Genomic DNA, 22,617 nt, shown 5'->3' with positions numbered 1-22,617 from the left:
CCCAACAAGACCAATCACTGCTTGTCTGGTGTGATCAGACCCCATAGAACCATTCTGGGGGTTTCTCCTGGATTCTATCCTCACTACACATACAATGTTATATGTACATGTACCCCAGCATGTGTACAATCAGGAGGAATTATTTCCATTTCTCTGCAACTAATATTTTCTATGAGATATAAAATAGATTCCTCTGATCTCTGACATAAATCAATGTCTAGCAGACAGTTGGGGGTCTTCTCACTGTATCGGTCTTGTCCCCTGCTGGGCTTGTAGATGAAATGACTAGGACTTCTCTTTGAGGCTCAGTGAGGTGACAATTTTATATCTACAAGGATGGGGGATTTTATTGGCATCTAGGGGTCACTTCTGGTCTAGAGGCTCGCTCTGTCCTTCCAGATTCTAATGGAGGACCATCTGTCTATGATTGGTCAGTGAATGAAAAGAATACGGAGTCCTGTGTGTCTTCTGGTCAATTTCAGATCTGAATTCAGCTTAAAATGTGGTCTGAAATCGGACCTGAAATGGTGAATGGAGACGCACCGGACCCCCTGCTGTGAGCCGCTGTGACCTCCAATGTGACCCCAGCCAAAGTCTGATCTCTGATAGTCAGTGGAGGGGGGAGGGGATGAAAGCCAATAACAGTGAGTGACCTGAAGGACTATGATGGGAACTCCCAGTGTAACCGGCCAATCAGAAGTCTGTCTTTGTATAACTTTCATCTAGGTGACATGTCTGGATCCCTCACATAGAAGATTTATACCGGAATCCTGCAGAATATTATATCATTTATAGGATAATTCTCACTTCAGTGTCTGCAGAGTACAGCCAGGATCTCCGAGCCCCTCACATAGAAGTTTTATTCCAGAGTCTTCCAGATTATTCCCTGATAATTCCAGTCTGGCGAGGGATCGATTATTGATAAGAATGGATCGGAGATCATCACAGCCGGAGGAAGTCACACCACAATCATACAACCTGCAGAGACAAATCCAGACACATGATATTATATTATAAGATGAATATGAGGAATTATTCCCATTTAGTGAAAAGTAACATAACATCACTAGACCAGGGACCCCGCACAGCCACCAAGGACCCCGCACAGCCACCAAGGACCCCGCACAGCCATCAGAGACCCGCACAGGGACCTTGCACAGCCACCAGGTACCCCACACAGCCACACAGCCTCCAGACTCTGCACAAAGACCCCGGACAACCACCAGGGACCCCACACAGCCACCAGGGTCCCAACACAGCCACTAGGGACCCCGCACAGTCATCAGAGACCCGCACAGGGACCCCGCACAGCCACTAGGGACCCCCACACAAGGACCCAACACTGCCACCAAAGAACCTGCACAGGAACCCTGCACAGCCACCAGGAACCCCGCACTGCCACCAGGGACCCTGCACAGCTACCAGGGAACCCACACAGCCACCAGGGACCCCACACAGGGACCCCGCACAGGCACCAGGGACCCCACACAACCACCAGGGACCCCACAGAGCTAACAAGGAACCCCGCACAGATACCAAGGACCCCGCACAGCCACCAGGAACCCTGCACAAACAACAGGGACCCTGCAGAGCTACCAAGGACCCCGCACAACCATCGCACAGGGGCCCAGCACAACCACCAGGAACTCCGCACAGCCACCAGGGACCCCGCACAAGGACCACACACAGCCATTAGGGACCCCACACAAGGACCCCACACTGCCACCAAAGAACCTGCACAGGGACCCTGCACAGCCACCAGGGACCCCGCACAGGGACCAGGGAACCCACACAGCCACCAGGGACCCCGTAAAGCAACCAGAGACCCTGCACAGGGACCAGGAAACCCACACAGAAACCAGAGACCCCGCACTAAGACCCTGCACAACCAACAGGGACCCTATATAGCCACCAGAGACCCCACACAGGGACCCTGAACAACCACCAGGGAACCCTGCACAACCAACAGGGACCCCACGCAGGGACCCCGTACAGCCACCAGGGACCCCACACAGCCACCAGAGACCCCACACAGGGACCCTGCACAACCACTAGGGACCCTGCATAACCACCAGGGACACTGCACAAGGACCCTGCACAGCCACCAGGGAACCCTGCACAACCAACATGGACCCCATACAGCCACCAGAGACCCCACACAGGGACCCCGTACAGCCACCAGGGACCCCACACAGTCACCAGAGACATCACACAGGGACCCTGCACAACCACTAGGGACCCTGCACAGCCACCAGGGACCCTGCACCGCCACCAGGGACCCTGCACAGCCACCAGAAACCCCACACAGGGGCCCCTGCACAACCAACAGGGACCCTGTACAGCCACCAGGGACCTCACACAGCCACAAGAGACCCCACACAAGGACCCTGCACAACCACTAGGGACCCTGCACAGCCACCAGGGACCAGGGACCCGCACAGGGACCAGGGAACCCACACAGACACCAGAGACCCCACACAGCGAACCCACACAACCACCAGGGACCCCGCAGAGCTACCAAAGACCCCACACAGCCACCAGGGATCCTGCACAACCACTAGGGACCCTGCACAGCCACCAGGGGCCCCAGCACAGGGACCAGGGACCCCGCACAGGGACCAGGGAACCCACACAGACATCAGAGACCCCACACAACCACCAGGGACCCCGCAGAGCTACCAAGGACCCCACACAGCCACCAGGGATCCTGCACAACCACCAGGGACCCCACAGAGCTACCAAGGACTCCACACAGCCACCAGGGACCCCACACCGCCACCAGGGACCCTGCACAACCACCAAGGACCCTGCACAACCACCAGAGACCCCACAGCGCTACCAAGGAGCCCACACAACCACCAGGAACTCCGCACAGCCACCAGAGACCCAGCACAGCCACCAGGGACCCCATACAGCCACCAGGGACCCCACACAGGGACCCTGCACAGCCACCAGAGACCCCACACAGCCACCAGAGACCCTGCAGAGGGACCCCAGACAATCACCAGGGACCCCACACAACCACCAGAGACCCCACACAACCCCCAGAGCTAAATGTGGCATGATTGGTTATGATTAAGGATGACCTCTGGCGTGTTCGCAGAGCGACCAAAAACCCCACACAGCCACCAGGGATCCTGCACAACCACTAGGGACCCTGCACAGCCACCAGGGAACCCACACAGGGACCAGGGAACGCACACAGGGACCAGGGAACCCACGCAGACATCAGAGACCCCACACAATTACCAGGGACCCCGCAGAGCTACCAAGGACCCCACACAGCCACCAGGGATCCTGCACAACCACCAGGGACCCCACAGAGCTACCAAGGACCCCACACAGCCACCAGGGACCCTGCACAACCACCAGGGACCCTGCACAACCACCAGGGACCCCACAGTGCTACCAAGGAGCCCACACAACCACCAGGAACTCCGCACAGCCATCAGAGACCCAGCACAGCCACCAGGGACCCCATACAGCCACCAGGGACCCCACACAGGGACCCTGCACAGCCACCAGAGACCCCACACAGCCACCAGAGACCCTGCACAGGGACCCCACACAACCACCAGAGACCCCACACAACCCCCATAGCTAAATGTGGCATGATTGGTTATGATTAAGGATGACCTCTGGCGTGTTCGCATAGTACACGTGCAGAGCCTGCCAGGAAGTGTGCACGGTGCTGCGCTAATCACAGTCAGGGAGACATTGTCAGGGACCCCGCACAGAGACCAGGGAACCCACACAACCACCAGGGACCCCACACAGCCACCAGGGATCCTGCACAACCACCAGGGACTCCACAGAGCTACCAAGGACCCCACACAGCCACCAGGAACCCCACACAGCCACCAGGGACCCAACATAGCCACCAGGGACCCCACACAGCCACCAGGGACCCTGCACAACCACCAGGGACTCCACACAGCCACCAGAGACCCAGCACAGCCACCAGGGACCCCATACAGCCACCAGGGACCCTACACAGCCACCAGGGACCCTACACAGCCACCAGAGACCCTGCACAGGGTCCAGAGCCAAATGTGGCATGAATGGTTCTGATTAAGGATGACCTCTGGCGTGTTCTCATAGTACAAGTGCAGAGCCCGCCAGGAAGTGTGCACGGTGCTGCGCTAATCACAGTCAGGGAGACATTGTCCCGATGCTCGGCTGCAGGGATCGTGAAATGTCTCCCTGGCTGTGATTAGCGCAGCGCCGTGCACACTTCCTGGCGAACACGCCAGAGCTCATCCTTAGTTCTGATGGATGAGGATTGGTAACACCGGCATGTCAGTCTGATCCCAACAAGACCAATCACTGCTTGTCTGGTGTGATCAGACTCCATAGAACCATTCTGGGGGTTTCTCCTGGATTCTATCCTCACTACACATACAATGTTATATGTACATGTACCCCAACATGTGTACAATCAGGAGGAATTATTTCCATTTCTCTGCAACTAATATTTTCTATGAGATATAAAATAGATTCCTCTGATCTCTGACATAAATCAATGTCTAGCAGACAGTTGGGGGTCTTCTCACTGTATCGGTCTTGTCCCCTGCTGGGCTTGTAGATGAAATGACTAGGACTTCTCTTTGAGGCTCAGTGAGGTGACAATTTTATATCTACAAGGATGGGGGATTTTATTGGCATCTAGGGGTCACTTCTGGTCTAGAGGCTCGCTCTGTCCTTCCAGATTCTAATGGAGGACCATCTGTCTATGATTGGTCAGTGAATGAAAAGAATACGGAGTCCTGTGTGTCTTCTGGTCAATTTCAGATCTGAATTCAGCTTAAAATGTGGTCTGAAATCAGACCTGAAATGGTGAATGGAGACGCACCGGACCCCCTGCTGTGAGCCGCTGTGACCTCCAATGTGACCCCAGCCAAAGTCTGATCTCTGATAGTCAGTGGAGGGGGGAGGGGATGAAAGCCAATAACAGTGAGTGACCTGAAGGACTATGATGGGAACTCCCAGTGTAACCGGCCAATCAGAAGTCTGTCTTTGTATAACTTTCATCTAGGTGACATGTCTGGATCCCTCACATAGAAGATTTATACCGGAATCCTGCAGAATATTATATCATTTATAGGATAATTCTCACTTCAGTGTCTGCAGAGTACAGCCAGGATCTCCGAGCCCCTCACATAGAAGTTTTATTCCAGAGTCTTCCAGATTATTCCGTGATAAATCCAGAGTGGTGAGGGATCGATTATTGATAAGAATGGATTGGAGATCATCCCAGGCGGAGGAAGTCACACCACAATCATACAACCTGCAGAGACAAATCCAGACACATGAGATTATATTATAAGATGAATATGAGGAATTATTCCCATTTAGTGAAAAGTAACATAACATCACTAGAGCGGAATATCAGGATATACAGAATGTTATACAGAGGAAAGATCTTCTTATTAGGGAAGATGATAAAGGTGAAGCTGTTGTAGTACTTATGTCTACACAGTATAAAGAGGGGGCGCTGTGACAGCTCAGTCACCCCCTTATGTACCCGGTTATTAAGCAGGACCTCACACAGTGCCTCATACAGGGGCTTCTGAAATTGATAGATAAAGGAAAGGATCTGGGGGGGGTTTATGAAATAAAACAGCATAATTTCTGATAGTGGATACCCCAGTGACCCCAATATTCCATCACCTTCCTAAAGTCCACAAATCAGGAGTTCCCATTGAAGATCACCGGATTGTGGCAGGAATAGGATCCCTTATAGAGAATGTAGGGGGGAGGGGTGGATATACATTTACAGCCTTCAGTGCTGAGACTTCTGGGATATATTAGAGATACAAGTACTATATTGGTGGATATTCCACATTTACACTGGGATTCTACATTCACATGGGGGACACGTCACATTAAAGCACTTCAGCCCCGGACCATTTTGGCTGATTAAGGACCAGGCCACTTTTTGCGAATCGGCACTGCGTCACTTTAACTGACAATTGCGCGGACGTGCGGCGTGGCTCCCAAATAAAATGGACATCCTTTTTTCGCCACAAATAGAGATTTCTTTTGGTGGTATTTGATCACCTCTGCGGTTTTTATTTTTTGCGCTATAAACAAAAATAGAGCGACAATTAAAAGAAAAAAAATTCAATATTTTTTACTATAATAAATATCCCCAAAAAATATATAAAAACTTTTTTTTTCCCTCAGTTTAGGCCTATACGTATTCTTCTACATATTTCTGGGAAAAAAATCGCAATAACCATTTATTGATTGGTTTGTGCGGAAGTTATAGCGTCTACAAAATAGGGGATAGTTTTATGGCATTTTTATTAATATTTTTTTTTACTAGTTATGGCGGCGATCAGTGATTTTTATCATGACTGCGCTATTATGGCAGACACCTCGGACACTTTTGACACTATTTTGGTGCCATTGTCATTTTTACAGCGAAAAGTGCTATAAAAATGCTCTGATTACTGTGAAAATGACACTGGCAGGGAAGGGGATAAGTAAAAGAGGGGTGGTAGAACCCGCGCTACGGATCTAATAGTTTCAAAGTACTGCAGTGGTACTGGTAGGTATATGCTAATTGTTTAAGTGGCAGCCCCTACATGAAATTCCACCTAAATGGAATTTGGAATGTGAATAGGGGTGAGGTAGTAGGTGTTGGCGCCTCTTAATAAATATGTGAAAAAATGTATAAATATATAAAAAAATATAAATGAAAAATATAAATGAAAATGATGATGTGGTGCTTAACCAATATAAAACTATAACTTGGTCCACTTGTGACTCATTATGGCATGTGAATTAAACCATATATTAAACCATAAATAATATAGATTGTATAAAAAAATCTGTGCTAATTAAAAAATAAATGATTAAAGTGCTCTGTGCTGTGAATACATTGAAATAATATCTGATGCTAGTTTCAATAGTCCATGCAAAAAGTGCTTCATATATTTGTGCAATTGGCAGTGTTCACTCAGTGCTCCCTCTACTCATGCTCTGGTAGGTCCCTCACTCACCAGATCCAGGCACCCTCAAGGGGTGAAAGGCCTTCACAGTATTAGCCCTGTGTCGCTCTCTGTAAAACCTCCACTTGTTTAGACCCATTCAGTCTGGTATGTAGCTCAAAAGAGAGAGAGTGCCCACATAGTGTAATATAGTCGATTAAATGTTATTTCACAAAAATAGGTCAGGTACTCACATTTGACAAATGAATTTCAGGCGTATCAATATAGATTTCTCACGAGTGTTTGCGACTGAAACGCTATCCTGCTCGACCGGTTTCGTCTGGTGACTTCATCTGGAGCGTCATTTTTATTTTTCATTTATATTTTTTTTATATAATTATACATTTTTTCACATATTTATTAAGAGGCGCCAAAACTTACTACCTCACCCCTATTCACAGGGAAGGGGATAACCCTACAGGGCGATGAACAGGTTAAGTGTTTTCTAGGGAGTGATTACTACTGTTAGGGGGCGTGGCTTGCCATGTGACATCACTGATTGTTGTTCCCTAAGACAGACTCAGTGGCAGTCACACTAGGAAGAATGGGGAAAAGTTTGTTTACACCTCTCCCGTTCTTCAGGCCTGTGACCTGATCATGGGACACCGACAGCAAACGGGTCCAAGGCTGGGCTCTCAAAGGTGATGTACAGGTGCATGCTTGTGCCCAGCCGTGCCCTTCTGTCAACGTATATCGGCGTGAAGGGGTCCTTCAGCGGTTAAAGCACTTTATTCTTCCATCCCCCGTACTTTAGGCCCTTTTCACACAGATGGATGGAATCACAGTTTTTTGTGTCAACTGCGGATAGCAGCGTGAGGAAAAAAAGAACAGGAAGCACATCATTTTAAAAAATATCTAAAAGGGTTGCTATAGAAATGACTACCGCAGCTAAACGCGGCCACATGTAACCACACGTAATCGCAATGTACAAATGCAGCTAATCACAGTACCCGGAGCCTTGAATTTCACAGAAAATATTCATGCTTTTATCTGCGGCAAAACAGCCGTCCGTGTGAAAGGCGCCTTAATGTCTCCAGCAATCAGATATCATCTCCATAGATAGAAATCATATACTAGGATGTCACAGGAATTATTACAGAGGATGGAAAGGATGAAGGATTTTTATCATAACCACTTCAGCCCCGGAAGGTTTTACCCCCTTAATGGCCAGAGAACTTTTTACAATTTGGCACTGCGCTGCTTTAACTGGTAATTGCGCGGTCATGCAATGTTTTTGCATCTTTTTTTCCCACAAATAGAACTTTCTTTCGTGGTATTTGATCACCTCTGATTTTTTTTTTTTACAATATTAATGAAAAAAGAGACCAAAAAGTTTTAAAAAATATATATATATATATATATATATATATATATATATATATATATATATATATATATATATATATATATATATATTCTACTTTTTTTTTATAAAAAAATCCAACAAACTCTGTTATTCATACATTTAGGCCAAAATATATTCAGCCACATGTCTTGGGAAACAAAATAAATTCAATAAGTGTACAGTGGAACCTTGGATTACAAGCATAATTCGTTCCAGGAGAATTCTCGTAATCAAATCGAGTTTCCCCATAGAAGTCAATGGAAAAAAAAAATATTTGTTACGCATTGACTTCAATGGCACGCAATACCGCATGCGGCCATAGGTGGGGGAGCACCGCAGAGCCTCATAAATGATTGGATACAGCTCGGCTGACCTCAGAAACCCTCGGAAAGACTCATAAACACCCGGGAACTGAGTATTTCCGAACAGCTCAGATCGGCTCTGCTCCGGCCCCCCCACACCTCAGGCAAATTGCGGTATTGCACCCCCATTAGCTTGAATTCTGCACAACACTCACAAACCGAATCAGAATTTAAAGAAAAGTTGCTCGTCTTTCAAAATGCTTGTTAACCGCGTTACTCGTAAACCGAGGTTCCACTGTATATTTATTGGTTTGCAGAAAAGTTATATAGCCGGATTCAGAAAGACTTACACCGGCGTATCTAATGATACGTCGCGCAAGTCCATGAATGCGCCGTCGTATCTATACGCCGTATTCAGCAAACAAGATACGCCTGAATTTTGGCTTCCTACGACCGACGTAAGTCTCTTACGCCGTCGTATCTTGGGTGCATATTTACACTGGCCGCTAGGGGCGCTTCCATTGATTTACGCATCAAATATGTAAATGAGCAAGATACGCGATTCATGAACGTCGCTGTAATCTACGTTGTTTACGTAAGGCATTTTTCCAGCGTAAAGATAAACCACCAAATAGCTGGTCTAAGTCATGTTAGGGTATGGACGTCGGAACTGCCGTCGGATTTTATGTTGTTTACATAAGTCGTACATGAATGGGGCTTGGCGTAGGTTACGTTCACGTCATTGCCATTGAGCCATCGTATCTTAGGGTGTAAATTTGACGTGATTCTGCGCATGCGCCCTTTCGTTCCGCGCTTCATTTACATGGGGTCACGATTCATTTTAATACAACACGCCCACTACCTGCCTACTTTGAATTAGGCGGGCTTACGCCGGCCCATTTACGCTATGCTGCCGTAACTTAGGGAGCAAGTGCTTTGTGAATACTGTACTTGCCTCTCTATGTTACGTCAGCGTAGCGCATATGAGCTGCGCTACGCCCGCTTAAACATACACCGCTCTACGTGAATCTGGCTCATAGTTTCTACAAACTATGGTACATTTACTGGAATTTACACAGCTTTTAGTTTATGACGTCCTATCTCATTTCTTGTGGTAATAAAATGACAGGGCAGTACAAACCCCCCAAATTACCCCTTTTTGGAAAGTAGACACCCCAAGGAATTTGCTGAGAGACATGTTGAGCCCATTGAATGTTTAATTTTATTGTAACGTGATTGAAAATGACAATCTATGTACACACTATAGAAGGATGTACTTTGTTCATTTCTCATTTCCGAGGTTTACAAGAACTTTAAATCTGAGTGTGTAACTATAGAGGAAGGAGTAAAGAGGAGGCTCCCCACAGGGGGCAATACACAGGGGGGAGGGGAATATCTTCTCTGATGGGACAAGGAACAGATTATGAAGCGATAAGAAACACAATTAGCCAGATTCAGGTAGAGCGGCGCTTCTTTAGGTCGGCGTAGCGCATCCCATTTGCACTACGCCGATGTAAGATAGTGAGGCAAGTACTGTATTCACAAAGCACTTGCCTCCTAAGTTACGTCGGCGTAGCGCAAATGGCCAGGCGTAACCCCGACTAATTCAAATTAGGCAGGTAGGGGCATGCTCCATGTAAATTACCCGTAAATGTAAATGAGGGCCGTTAGTACGGCGCATGCGCGTGCATGCTCAGAATCACGTCGCAAATACTCCTTGCTTTCGACGTGAACATAACCTACGCCCAGCCCCATTCACGTACGCTTACGCAAACGTATGCATGGGCTGCGCCATCTTTTTGGTGGTTTATCTTTACGCCGGAAAAACGCCTTACATAAACCGCGTATCGGGTGCAAGTACGTTCGTGAATCGGCGTATCTAGGTCATTTGCATATTCTAAGCGTAAATCAACGTTCACGCCCCTAGCGATCAGCGTAAATATGCGGCTAAGATACAATGGCGTAGGAGACTTACGCCGGTCATATCTTAGCAACAGAGAAGTGTATCTCAGACTGAGAATATGCTTAAAGATACGACGGCACGGATTCGGACTTACAATGGCGTATCTACTGATACGCCGTCGTAAGTCTTTGAGAATCCGGCTATATGTATCTAAACAGAAGCACAGTCCAGACACGTGAGACTTGTGTAATCTGTTCTTCAGAGGAAGAGCAGGAAATGGGGAGAATTATGAAGAAGAACTCACCTGTTCTCTATTCTGACAAACAATCATCTGATATTCTACAAAAGGGCTGCCAAGGAGAAAAGCCCCCACTTTAGGAGCTCTATTGTCTCCCCACTATTCCATCTCTGATAATCTGCAGATAGTGAAGGGACAGAATGTCAGCCAGGAGATGACATCTAAAGTCTCCAATCAGACAATATATGACCTAATTTTTTTTTGAAAAGCCTATGGCGTGTGAACACACCCAAAAAACTCCACCCGGTGCAGAAAAAATGTGCACACACATAAAGAGTGTTCACAAAAACGTGCAGACAGGTGCAACGTCAAGTGGTCCTCCTGTGAAGAGGGACCCAAACCCTGATCCCCCGGGGCGTTAGGCTCCAGACGGGGACTGAGGTACTGTGGTCCGAGCAACCGAAGCCGACACGGACCCAACTTCCTCGGAGGGACTGCCGAAACAGAACCCTCCCAGTACTAGGTGGGGCTCCCCCGAAGGGAGACCCCATGAGAGCAGGCGAACTAAGCCAGAAGGCCATGTCCACCCACTCCCAAGACGTTCAGGGCTGGCCCGAGGACCCTCACCCTACTAATCACACTGTGACAAAACGTGCACAACAAAAAAAGACAAAAAAGTGACAAACACAGGCTTAAATAAAATAAAGTGGGGGAAGGGATAGTGGAGAGGAGAGTGAAAGAAGTGGCCATTGTGGTGAAACAATGACCAGGACCTCCGGCCAGGAATAAAAAATTCCTCCGGTCCTAGCCAAAAGGCCCGGCCCAGGAGGCAGGTGCTAAAAAAAGCGTGTATCTGGTGCAGTGACCGTGGTATCTTAAATCAAAGTGTCCCTCACACACAGTGATCTTCAGATACCCCTGGACTGCCACTCCAGGGGCACATGCACCATAGGCTTTTCGTTCCATATCCGACCCCCCGACCGGCCAGTGCAGCCCTCCACCCCTGTCAGCTAGAGAGCCCTTCAAGGTTTTCTTGGGGAGAACTGCCGCTCCAGTTAGCAGCCTCCACCAATACTAGCCCCTCCAGACCCTCCGTCAACCCAGCGGATTTGCATGGCTCTGCCCCGTCCTACCACAGGGCATTACCAGCTCCTCCAACCGGATCGCTGACAGAGATAGCACTTACACCAGCCAGCCAGAAGGCCAGACTAGAACTCGGCAAAAAGACCAAGACCAAGCACAGCACCCATCCTCACCAGGAGCACCCTTCCAGATGGCTCAGACTCAACCATGGGCCGGCCCCCAGTATTCTGTCGGGCAGCACAGCGTAGTCCCTGCTAAAACCATCCTTCCAGGTGCAATGACGTCATTGGATTGCATCCACCCTCCCCATGTAGGAGGTGCTTCAGCGCTCTGCTGACAACTGATAAGGACAGATACCACACCCAGTCCCAGCCAAAAGGCCGAGAAGCGGCAGGGAAGACAACCACGATCAGCACGACCTAGAGTGTGCAATAGCCGTGCCTCGCCCTGGGAGAACCACCTTCATGATCATGGTGTCTCCCCTGCCAGGTAAGTATAAGTAAGACAATATATGACCTACAACCCACGTCATGTAGTGTATGTTATAGAATACAAGGCGTGTTCCTCCAATACGTGGGATGGACCCCCCGACCTTTACACATCCAGGTTGGTGAGATCCAAACAATTGTCTAATGTTTCAGACCCTTCAGAGGTGTCCATGAAGGGATAGGACCCCCTTTTCTTTTTGTGGTATAGATATGCTTATTAATTCATGTTATATGTAACCCCGCCCATGGCTGTGTGAGGTTGGGGGGCATCTAATGGGGTGTTGTTGAACCTAACAGACAGCTATGGCTAAGGCCTGAAAGAGTGAGAGATGAGGGCACTCTGGTGAGGCTGGGTATCCGGTCCTTAGTAGCAGGGGAGAGATGAGGGTGCTCTGGTGAGGTTGGGTATCCGGTCCCTAGTAGCAGTGGAGAGATGAGAGCGCTCTGGTGAGGCTGGGTATCCGGTCCTTAGTAGCAGTGGAGAGATGAGGGCACTCTGGTGAGGTTTGGTATCCGGTCCTTAGTAGCAGGGGAGAGATGGGGGCGCTCTGGTGAGGTTGGGTATCCTGTCCTTAGTAGCAGTGGAGAGATGAGAGTGCTCTAGTGAGGCTGGGTATCTGGTCCTTAGTAGCAATGGAGAGATGAGGGTGCTCTGGTGAGGTTGGGTATCCGGTCCTTAGTAGCAGTGGAGAGATGAGGGCACTCTGGTGAGGTTGGGTATCGGGTCCTTAGTAGCAGTGGAGAGATGAGGGCACTCTGGTGAGGTTGGGTATCCAGTCCTTAGTAGCAGTGGAGAGATGAGGGCGCTCTGGTGAGGTTGGGTATCCGGTCCTTCATAGCAGTGGAGTGATGAGGGCGCTCTGGTGAGGCCAAGTATCCGGTCCTTAGTAGCAGTGGAGAGATGAGGGCGCTCTGGTGAGGTTGGGTATCGTGTCCTTAGTAGCAGTGGAGAAATTAGGGTGCTCTGGTGAGGTTGGGTATCCGGTCCTTAGTAGCAGTGGAGAGATGAGGGCGCTCTGGTGAGGTGGGTATCTGGTCCTTAGTAGCGGTGGAGAGATGAGGGCACTCTGGTGAGGTGGGTATCCGGTCCTTAGTAGCAGTGGAGAGATGAGGGCACTCTGGTGAGGTTGGGTATCCGGTCCTTAGTAGCAGTGGAGAGATGAGGGCGCTCTGGTGAGGCCAAGTATCCGGTCCTTAGTAGCAGTGAAGAGATGAGGGCGCTCTGGTGAGGTTGGGTATCTGGTCCTTAGTAGCAGTGGAGAGATGAGGGCACTCTGGTGAGGTTGGGTATCAGGTCCTTAGTAGCAGTGGAGAGATGAGGGCGCTCTGGTGAGGTTGGGTATCCGGTCCTTAGTAGCAGTGGAGAGATGAGGGCGCTCTGGTGTGGCCAAGTATCCGGTCCTTAGTAGCAGTGGAGAGATGAGGGCGCTCTGGTGAGGTGGGTATCCGGTCCTTCGTAGCAGTGGAGAGATGAGGGTGCTCTGGTGTGGCCAAGTATCCGGTCCTTAGTAGCAGTGGAGAGATGAGGGCGCTCTGGTGAGGTGGGTATCCGGTCCTTAGTAGCAGTGGAGAGATGAGGGTGCTCTGGTGAGGTTGGGTATCCGGTCCTTAGGAGCAGTGGAGAGATGAGGGCACTCTGGTGAGGATGGGTATCCAGTTCTTAGTAGCGGTGGAGAGAGGAGGGTGCTCTGGTGAGGTTGGGTATCAGGTCCTTAGTAGCAGTGGAGAGATGAGGGCCGCTCTGGTGAAGTGGGTATCCGGTCCTTAGTAGCAGTGGAGAGATGAGGGTGCTCTGGTGAGGTTGGGTATCAGGTCCTTAGTAGCAGTGGAGAGATGAGGGCACTCTGGTGAGGTGGGTATCCGGTCCTTAGTAGCAGTGGAGAGATGAGGGTGCTCTGGTGAGGTTAGGTATCAGGTCCTTAGTAGCAGTGGAGAGATGAGGGTGCTCTGGTGAGGTTAGGTATCAGGTCCTTAGTAGCAGTGGAGAGATGAGGGCACTCTGGTGAGGTGGGTATCAGGTCCTTAGTAGCAGTGGAGAGATGAGGGCGCTCTGGTGAGGTTGGGTATCAGGTCCTTAGTAGCAGTGGAGAGATGAGGGCACTCTGGTGAGGTGGGTATAAGGTCCTCAGTAGCAGTGGAGAGATGAGGGCGCTCTGGTGAGGTTGGGTATCCGGTCCTTAGTAGCAGTGGAGAGATGAGGGTGCTCTGGTGAGGTTGGGTATCCGGTCCTTAGGAGAAGTGGAGAGATGAGGGCACTCTGGTGAGGATGGGTATCCAGTCCTTAGTAGCGGTGGAGAGAGGAGGGCGCTCTGGTGAGGTTGGGTATCTGGTCCTTAGTAGCAGTGGAGAGATGAGGGTGCTCTGGTGAGGTTGGGTATCCGGTCCTTAGTAGCAGTGGAGAGATGAGGGTGCTCTGGTGAGGTTGGGTATCCGGTCCTTAGTAGCAGTGGAGAGATGAGGGCGCTCTGGTGAGGTTGGGTATCCGGTCCTTAGGAGCAGTGGAGAGATGAGGGCACTCTGGTGAGGATGGGTATCCAGTCCTTAGTAGCGGTGGAGAGAGGAGTGCGCTCTGGTGAGGTTGGGTATCTGGTCCTTAGTAGCAGTGGAGAGATGAGGGCACTCTGGTGAGGTTGGGTATCCGGTCCTTAGTAGCAGTGGAAAGATGAGGGTGCTCTGGTGAGGTGGGTATCTGGTCCTTAGTAGCAGTGGAGAGATGAGGGCACTCTGGTGAGGTGGGTATCTGGTCCTTAGTAGCAGTGGAGAGATGAGGGCGCTCTGGTGAGGCCAAGTATCCGGTCCTTAGTAGCAGTGGAGAGATGATGGCGCTCTGGTGAGGTTGGGTATCAGGTCCTTAGTTGCTGTGGAGAGATGAGGGCACTCTGGTGAGGTTGTGTATCCGGTCCTTAGTAGCAGTGGAGAGATAAGGGCGCTCTGGTGAGGTGGGTATCTGGTCCTTAGTAGCAGTGGAGAGATGAGGGCGCTCTGGTGAGGTTGGGTATCAGGTCCTTAGTAGCAGTGGAGAGATGAGGGCACTCTGGTGAGGTGGGTATCAGGTCCTTAGTAGCAGTGCAGAGATGAGGGCGCTCTGGTGAGGTTGGGTATCAGGTCCTTAGTAGCAGTGGAGAGATGAGGGCACTCTGGTGAGGTGGGTATCAGGTCCTTAGTAGCAGTGGAGAGATGAGGGCGCTCTGGTGAGGCCAAGTATCCGGTCCTTAGTAGCAGTGGAGAGATGATGGCGCTCTGGTGAGGTTGGGTATCTGGTCCTTAGTAGCAGTGGAGAGATGAGGGCGCTCTGGTGAGGTTGGGTATCAGGTCCTTAGTAGCTGTGGAGAGATGAGGGCGATCTGGTGAGGTTGGGTATCCGGTCCTTAGTAGCAGTGGAGAGATGAGGGCGCTCTGGTGAGGTTGGGTATCAGGTCCTTAGTAGCAGTGGAGAGATGAGGGCGCTCTGGTGAGGTGGGTATACGGTCCTTAGTAGCAGTGGAGAGAGGAGGGCGCTCTGGTGAGGTTGGGTATCAGGTCCTTAGTAGCAGTGGAGAGATGAGGGTGCTCTGGTGAGGTGGGTATCCAGTCCTTAGTAGCGGTGGAGAGAGGAGGGCGCTCTGGTGAGGTTGGGTATCTGGTCCTTAGTAGCAGTGGAGAGATGAGGGCGCTCTGGTGAGGTTGGGTATCCAGTCCTTAGTAGCGGTGGAGAGAGGAGGGCGCTCTGGTGAGGTTGGGTATCCGGTCCTTAGTAGCAGTGGAGAGATGAGGGCGTTCTGGTGAGGTTGGGTATCCGGTCCTTAGGAGCAGTGGAGAGATGAGGGCACTCTGGTGAGGATGGGTATCCAGTCCTTAGTAGCGGTGGAGAGAGGAGGGCGCTCTGGTGAGGTTGGGTATCTGGTCCTTAGTAGCAGTGGAGAGATGAGGGTGCTCTGGTGAGGTTGGGTATCCGGTTCTTAGTAGCAGTGGAGAGATGAGGGTGCTCCGGTGAGGTGGGTATCTGGTCCTTAGTAGCAGTGAAGAGATGAGGGCGCTCTGTTGAGGTTGGGTATCCAGTCCTTAGTAGCAGTGGAGAGATTGCACTGAAGGCAGCACTTTATAGAGAAGAAGCAGCTTTGGAAGGTCAGAAAAGAAAGAGAAAGGCGCCTCTAAATGTAGTAGGTAAAATATTTATTACAGACACAATGGGGTTACAAACACTTAGGCCGGGTACTCACGACCAAACATGTATGGTGAAAGCGGTCCGTCGGACCGTTTTCACCATACATGTCTGCCAGAGGGCTTCTGTACGATGGTTGTACACACCATCGTACAGAAGACCGCGCGTAAACAATACGCGGGGCGTGTCCGCGGTGTCGCCGCGTCGATGACGCGGTGTCGCCGCGACAATGACGCAGCGACGTGGGCGGGCCGCCTTTAAAATGCTTCCACGCATGCGTCGAAGTCATTCGACGCATGCGAGGGACGGCGGGCGCCTGGACATGTACGGTAGGTCTGTACTGACGACCGTACATGTCCGAGCGGGCAGGATTCCAGCGGACTGTTTTAAAACAAGTCCAGGAATATTTGTCCGCTGGGAAAAGGCCCGGCGGGCAAATGTTTGCTGGAATTCGGCCCGCTCGCGCCCACACACGACCAAACATGTCTGCTGAAACTGGCCTGCGGACCAGTTTCAGCAGACATGTTTGGTCGTGAGTACGGGGCCTTAGAAGATAGTAAGAGGTCCTAGACATATAATGATTGGTCCTCATGTGGATCTCTATAATCCTCGTCTGTCTGGGGGAGAGAGAGAGCCGTCCTGCAGCTGTCAGAGTCCCTGGTGATGTGGATGAGCGAGGAGGTGAAGATGCGATGAGGCGGCCCGGGTTCTGGAACCAAGCTGGAAAGCACACGGCTGATGTAACATCAGATGAAGGTGGTGGGCGGTAACGCGTTTCAACGCATGCACGTCTCATTCATCTGATGTCACATCAGCCGTGTGCTTTCCAACTTGGTTCCAGAACCCGGGCCGCCTCATCGCATCTTCACCTCCTCGCTCATCCACATCACCAGGGATCTTTGACATCTGCAGGACGGCTCTCCCTCCCCCAGACAGACGAGGATTATAGAGATCCACATGAGGACCAATCATTATATGTCTAGGACCTCTTACTATCTTCCAAGTGTTTGTAATCACATTGTGTCTGTAATAAATCTTTTACCTACTACATTTAGAGGCGCCTTTCTCTTTCTTTTATGACTAAGGCCTGAATGGGTGAAACGGGTCAGCTTCTCTGTTAGGATGATTTTTAGCCATATGTGAAAATAAATTGGGATTATTATTTGGGAACCGGACGGTGATGACGACTTCTCATTACAAACATCTCATTGTGGAGAACAAACAAAATACAATAAGATGAAGCTGACTGGCCAGCTCTACATAGTATAATATGTGGTTGTGGGGGACTCCGGAGGGGTTATGTCCATAGGATACGACCTTCATACCTGAACAGAACCCCCACTGTAGTGGATGTGATAAAAATAGTCAAAGTAAGATAATGAAATGCCTATTTCAATGCACAAACATATGCTCTATATCACATATGTGTCCTATATATCGCATATGCATATATGTTATTGATTGCTATAGGAATAATCATACATAATCATAATTCATAATTCACCCTTGCACCCCTTGCTCATATGATATCATTATCAGACATGCGTCACATGGGTTGAAGGAAAAAGGGAAGTGTCGGTCTGCAAAACAAGCTGAAATTAAATCAGTGAAAAGTCCCTGGAAACCGCAGAACCAGGGATACCAGACATCAGACATCAGCATTGCTTCACCCTTCGCATCATCCTAACATGAAATAGTTAATAGCTTACAAATCAGAATGTCACAAGAATAATATTACATATTAATGAGAATGTTGAATATTCATGATCATGTGTTTGATCATGTGTTTGAATATGCTTGCAGAACCATATATAATGAAGAGCTTGAAATAAAAAAGGAGAAATAACTTTCTTCACAGAGCTGTGTGGATAATTTACTTTGTGTTTGCACGCAAACATTTCTTATCAGATCTGGCCAGGAAGCAGATACCAAAAACCGGACACTTGGCTCCGTTCCAAAACAACTGTCGCCCAACGTGGGCCTTCAGGCTTCCTGATTCGAAGGGCCAAGCCGATCGAGAGGGGACCGGGACGGAGACCAACGCGGACAGGGCACAGAGACTGATCACCTCTGAGAACGCTAAGACACTTTTAATTTTGTCTACTGTTCATCCCACCCGTGGTTGGTTAGTTCCTGTTCCCGTGTCAGCTTGCCCTCGATCAGCAAAGGCAGGTAATATAGCTTGCCTGAAGGTCATTTATACATTTATAACAACCTGCATAACTGGTATCTGCAGCCTGTATATTTTGTTTCCTGTTTTGTTTTGTCAAGCTTGTGACGGCTGTTGGGAATAAGGGGATTAATTATATAGTCACGGATGAGAATTGACGTGGTCAAACTCCTACTGGGGGAATAAATAGTTGTGCTGTGAAGCACGGATGACCAGGAGGGGGGGTCAGGAGAACGCATTGTTGTGTGGGGATCCTGTGAGGACTAATAATCCTATATTTCACTGCGGTTGTCACTGGTGGTTTGTTATATGTGCTGGCTTCTGATGTTTGGATGAGACAGGCAGAAAGGAATAGAGTCACAGATGCGATAACTGGCTGTGAAACGTGGTCAAACTTCTCTCGGGGTTAGAGTGTACTGGAGAGGGGGCGCACAGCCCAGGGTATCAGGATATTATTAGAGGTGCACAAGGAAATCCTGTGACGGTTGTTCTGAGGTCTCATCTTTTCATCACATGAGCCAGGAATGTCATGTCCTGAATGTGTCATGTGTCGTGTGACGTGTTGTTGTTCAGATTAAACGTGCACTACCCGGTTAGAATTGCAGTCGGTGCATCATTGCCAGCGATAGAAGGTGAAGCTAGAGAGAGGGGATACTTACCTATTAGGTGTCCATTCCAGCCAGGACAGCCAGAAGAGTGTGAGGAGAGTGAAAAGGACAGAGTCAGAAGTCTGGGTTTGCCTCTGGGACACGTAGATGACATTTAAAGGAACGCACTGAATTTAACTGCTGTTTTGTTAAAGCCCGTCTGCAGCAGGCTGAAGACACTTTCGATTTCAAAGAAAGGAAAACAAAAGAGAAAATTGTACTTTTAAAAAGGGGAAGTGACAGCGCAGCAGCTCTGAGAGAAAGATTTCAAAAAACACACAGCCAAAACTTCAAACTTGAGTCCCAGACAGCCTCGTAATACAAAATCCTGAGCCTGAACGTGTATCCCTCCATTAGATAATGATGGGACAGAAATTACAGAAGCCAAAGGAAGGCAGCCTAGCTTACAGCTTGTGCAGCTTGGTTGCATGGAGGGAAGGAAGGGGGAGGGGTGGTTAGAGCGAGAGACAAATCAACATGGATATATTGTATATGTGTATCATAAACCAGAAAGTACACTGGAGTCTGGACGGCCACCACCCTTAATTGCATCCGAACACAAGACAGGAAACCCTGCCCCTCAGCAACCGCCCCCTCGCTTGATCCTCCCATCAGGCTCCGCCCCAATGTACCACCTTCCTTACCACCCATGGCACCTCCCCAGGACAGTGGCCATCTTGCTACACCCAACACTGGTGACACACCCAGTCAACCCACAGGAAGACTCCCTATAACTGCTTCCTGTGATGGCCATATTGGTACACCCATACCTATATGCCCAGTGTTAGATCAGACTGTAGCATATTACAAGGAAGATGTTAACCCATTAATGATGTTCAAAGACGATGAGGACGGGGCAGAGGCAAGCAGTGGCAGTCACTGCCACTCACCTGAGCTCCAAGAAGTACTAGTGACCAAGGGGGGCGTCATTCCAACTGGTACCACTCCCAGTTAAGCCAGTCATGGAAGCCATGGCCCAGCTCAGATTATAGTGTCCGGAGGCCTGTCAGATGTGAACACCAGGACAACTACACTTCCCTACCAGGACCATGAACCAGTACATCCCCCCCTTCCAGTCACCTCACAGGGCACTGCGGGAAATCTGTATGGAATCTGACCGAATGATATCCTCACATCCCCATCCCACATCCACAGCAGCACGGCCTACATCCGCAGGCCCATTGGGAGCAGTGCAAACAGCCAGAGTAGGTGCTAGGTACTCACTTCCACTGTATTCCCCTCCTCTTTCACAACCGTTCTCCAAGGACATGGCGAATGTCTCAGGAGGACCCACAGGTGATTCACATGACACCATACAGTATGGTCCCCCCACCAAATATGGGACTACCTCTTCAACCAACACAACAGGGAAATGACTGGAGACCTCCACCCAGTGGGTTGCAACCTCACATATCAAGGGGGAAATGCCGCCTGCACCATTAGGCGCACCCCTGATGTATGTGACCTTTAACCCTCAACAAGCATACAAGATATTACACAAGACAAGGCTGAATCAGTTGAGAAATTTCATACTAGGATGTTACAGGTGTTCACTGATTTGGGATTCAGCACACAAAGCAAGGCACATACGCAGATGTTATCCTCTGCATTTGTTGCAGGCCTCAGGGAGGCAATCCAGAAAGGTCTGCTACTAACTCGGCCAGAGTACAGAGTGTTACCGCTTGACACTCTTCTACTGGTAGCAAAGGGCATAGAGTCCTCACAGGGTAATAGGAAGGCAGTCCCTCTCATGTTGGCTTCTGACACACCATACCCGCCACCACCAACACGAAACCCGTGATCCTGCCGAAGTGTGATCAGAACGAAAGAACTACCCGATACCTCCTTCCTATCGGACAATGACATCACATGCGTTGGAGTGGGTGGAACCCTCCGAAAAAGTCCTCTAACCCACCCCCTACAAGTTGGCAACATCCCTGACCTACTAACAAGATTTGTGGTCTCCGACACCTGTCCCTTGAACTTACTAGGGGCTGACGTCTTATCCAGACTCCAGGCCTCAATCTCCTTCCAACCTGATGGTAGTATCCGAGTGACCTCACCACTGACTGATGAAGACACCTCAGCATTATGCTTTATTCCGCTCTTGCTGTCCCTAAACGTAGAAGACAAGACTGGAATTCCGGAAGAGGTTTTAACCCAAATATCTTCTTGCCTTTGGTCTACAGGCCCAGAAGACATCGGTCAACTGAAAGTCCCGCCCGTCATGGTCAGAATGAAGCCTGGTGCCCCTTTCCCCAGAAAACCCCAATACCCCCTCAAGCCCTCCGTGTCAGCAGCAATCACTCGCCAGATAGAAGCCCTCCTCCAGAGTGGGGCTCTTATACCCTGCACAAGCCCCTGCAACACCCCACTCTTCCCAGTCAAGAAAAACAAAACAAAAAGGAGAACCTGTGAAATATCGCATGGTGCAGGACCTCTGAGCAGTAAATGAAGCCACTATACTGGAAACGCCCATCGTACCCAACCCACACACCTTGCTGGCAGGAATGCCACCCATGGCCAATTACTTTACTGTGGTGGACCTAGCGAATGCCTACTTCAATGTCCCCCTTTGTCAATTCTTATTCAGTTTCGTCCACGAAAGGAAAAGCTACACCTGGACTGTAATGCCGCAAGGTGCCCAGAACTCTCCATCCCAATTCTCCAAGGCAATGAAATTCATTCTGGACACATGGATCAAACTCCACCCAGACGTTGTGCTTCTCGAATATGTGGATGACCTCTTGCTCTGTGCAGATACCCAAGATGAGGCTGCAACCCACTCTGAAGACCTTCTTTGTTACCTGGCTGAACAAGGCTGTAAAGCATCAAGGCAGAAGATCCAGTGGTGCAAGCAAACAGTGGTCTTTCTTGGACATTGTATCTCACAAGGCGTAAGACATCTTACTCAAGAACGAATAGCTGTGATCAAGGCAAATCCGGTGCCAGTTGGCCACAAGTCTCTCCATGCTTTCCTGGGCCTAATATCTTATTGTCGTTCATGGATTCCAGAAGCATCTCTGCTAATGCAACCACTCTATGATGCTCTAAAGACTGATCCTTTCACACTGCCACCAGAGGCCCTTACGAACTTTGAAATTCTGAAACAGATCCTGTCTTCGGCCCCAGCGCTCGGCCTCCCAGACTATGATAAAAGCTTCAAGCTATTTGTCTCAGAGAGAGATGGACACGCCACAGGAATACTGGCCCAATCTTGTGACAGCAGACCTATCGGGTACTATTCCTGTCGATTGGATCCAGTAGCTAGGGGGGCACCCTCCTGCCTCAGAGCTGTTTTCGCA

The 22,617-nt window shown here is 49.7% G+C and overlaps 1 protein-coding gene and 1 non-coding gene across 2 annotated transcripts in view; both read right to left on the bottom strand.

Moving 5' to 3' along the window:
• LOC120933838 (ribonuclease inhibitor-like) overlaps positions 1-5,918 on the bottom strand; it is a 30,191-nt gene extending 24,273 nt beyond the window's left edge. Inside the window, exons 1-2 of the mRNA XM_040347251.1 lie at positions 5,117-5,918; positions 808-978 (exon numbers count right to left, since the gene is read on the bottom strand). Coding sequence (XP_040203185.1) covers positions 808-978; positions 5,117-5,373 — 428 coding nt within the window. The 5' untranslated portion in view covers positions 5,374-5,918. The remainder of the gene's footprint in view (positions 1-807; positions 979-5,116) is intronic.
• A 6,286-nt stretch (positions 5,919-12,204) lies between these two features.
• On the bottom strand, positions 12,205-12,363 carry LOC120933877. Its single transcript, XR_005748141.1, has one exon. It is a non-coding gene; the product is annotated as a U1 spliceosomal RNA (small nuclear RNA).
• Positions 12,364-22,617: the final 10,254 nt, after the last annotated feature.

The sequence above is a fragment of the Rana temporaria genome, chromosome 3, assembly GCF_905171775.1.
Source record: "Rana temporaria chromosome 3, aRanTem1.1, whole genome shotgun sequence".
Lineage (NCBI taxonomy): Eukaryota > Metazoa > Chordata > Amphibia > Anura > Ranidae > Rana > Rana temporaria.
This window is presented reverse-complemented; position numbering and strand designations above follow the sequence as displayed.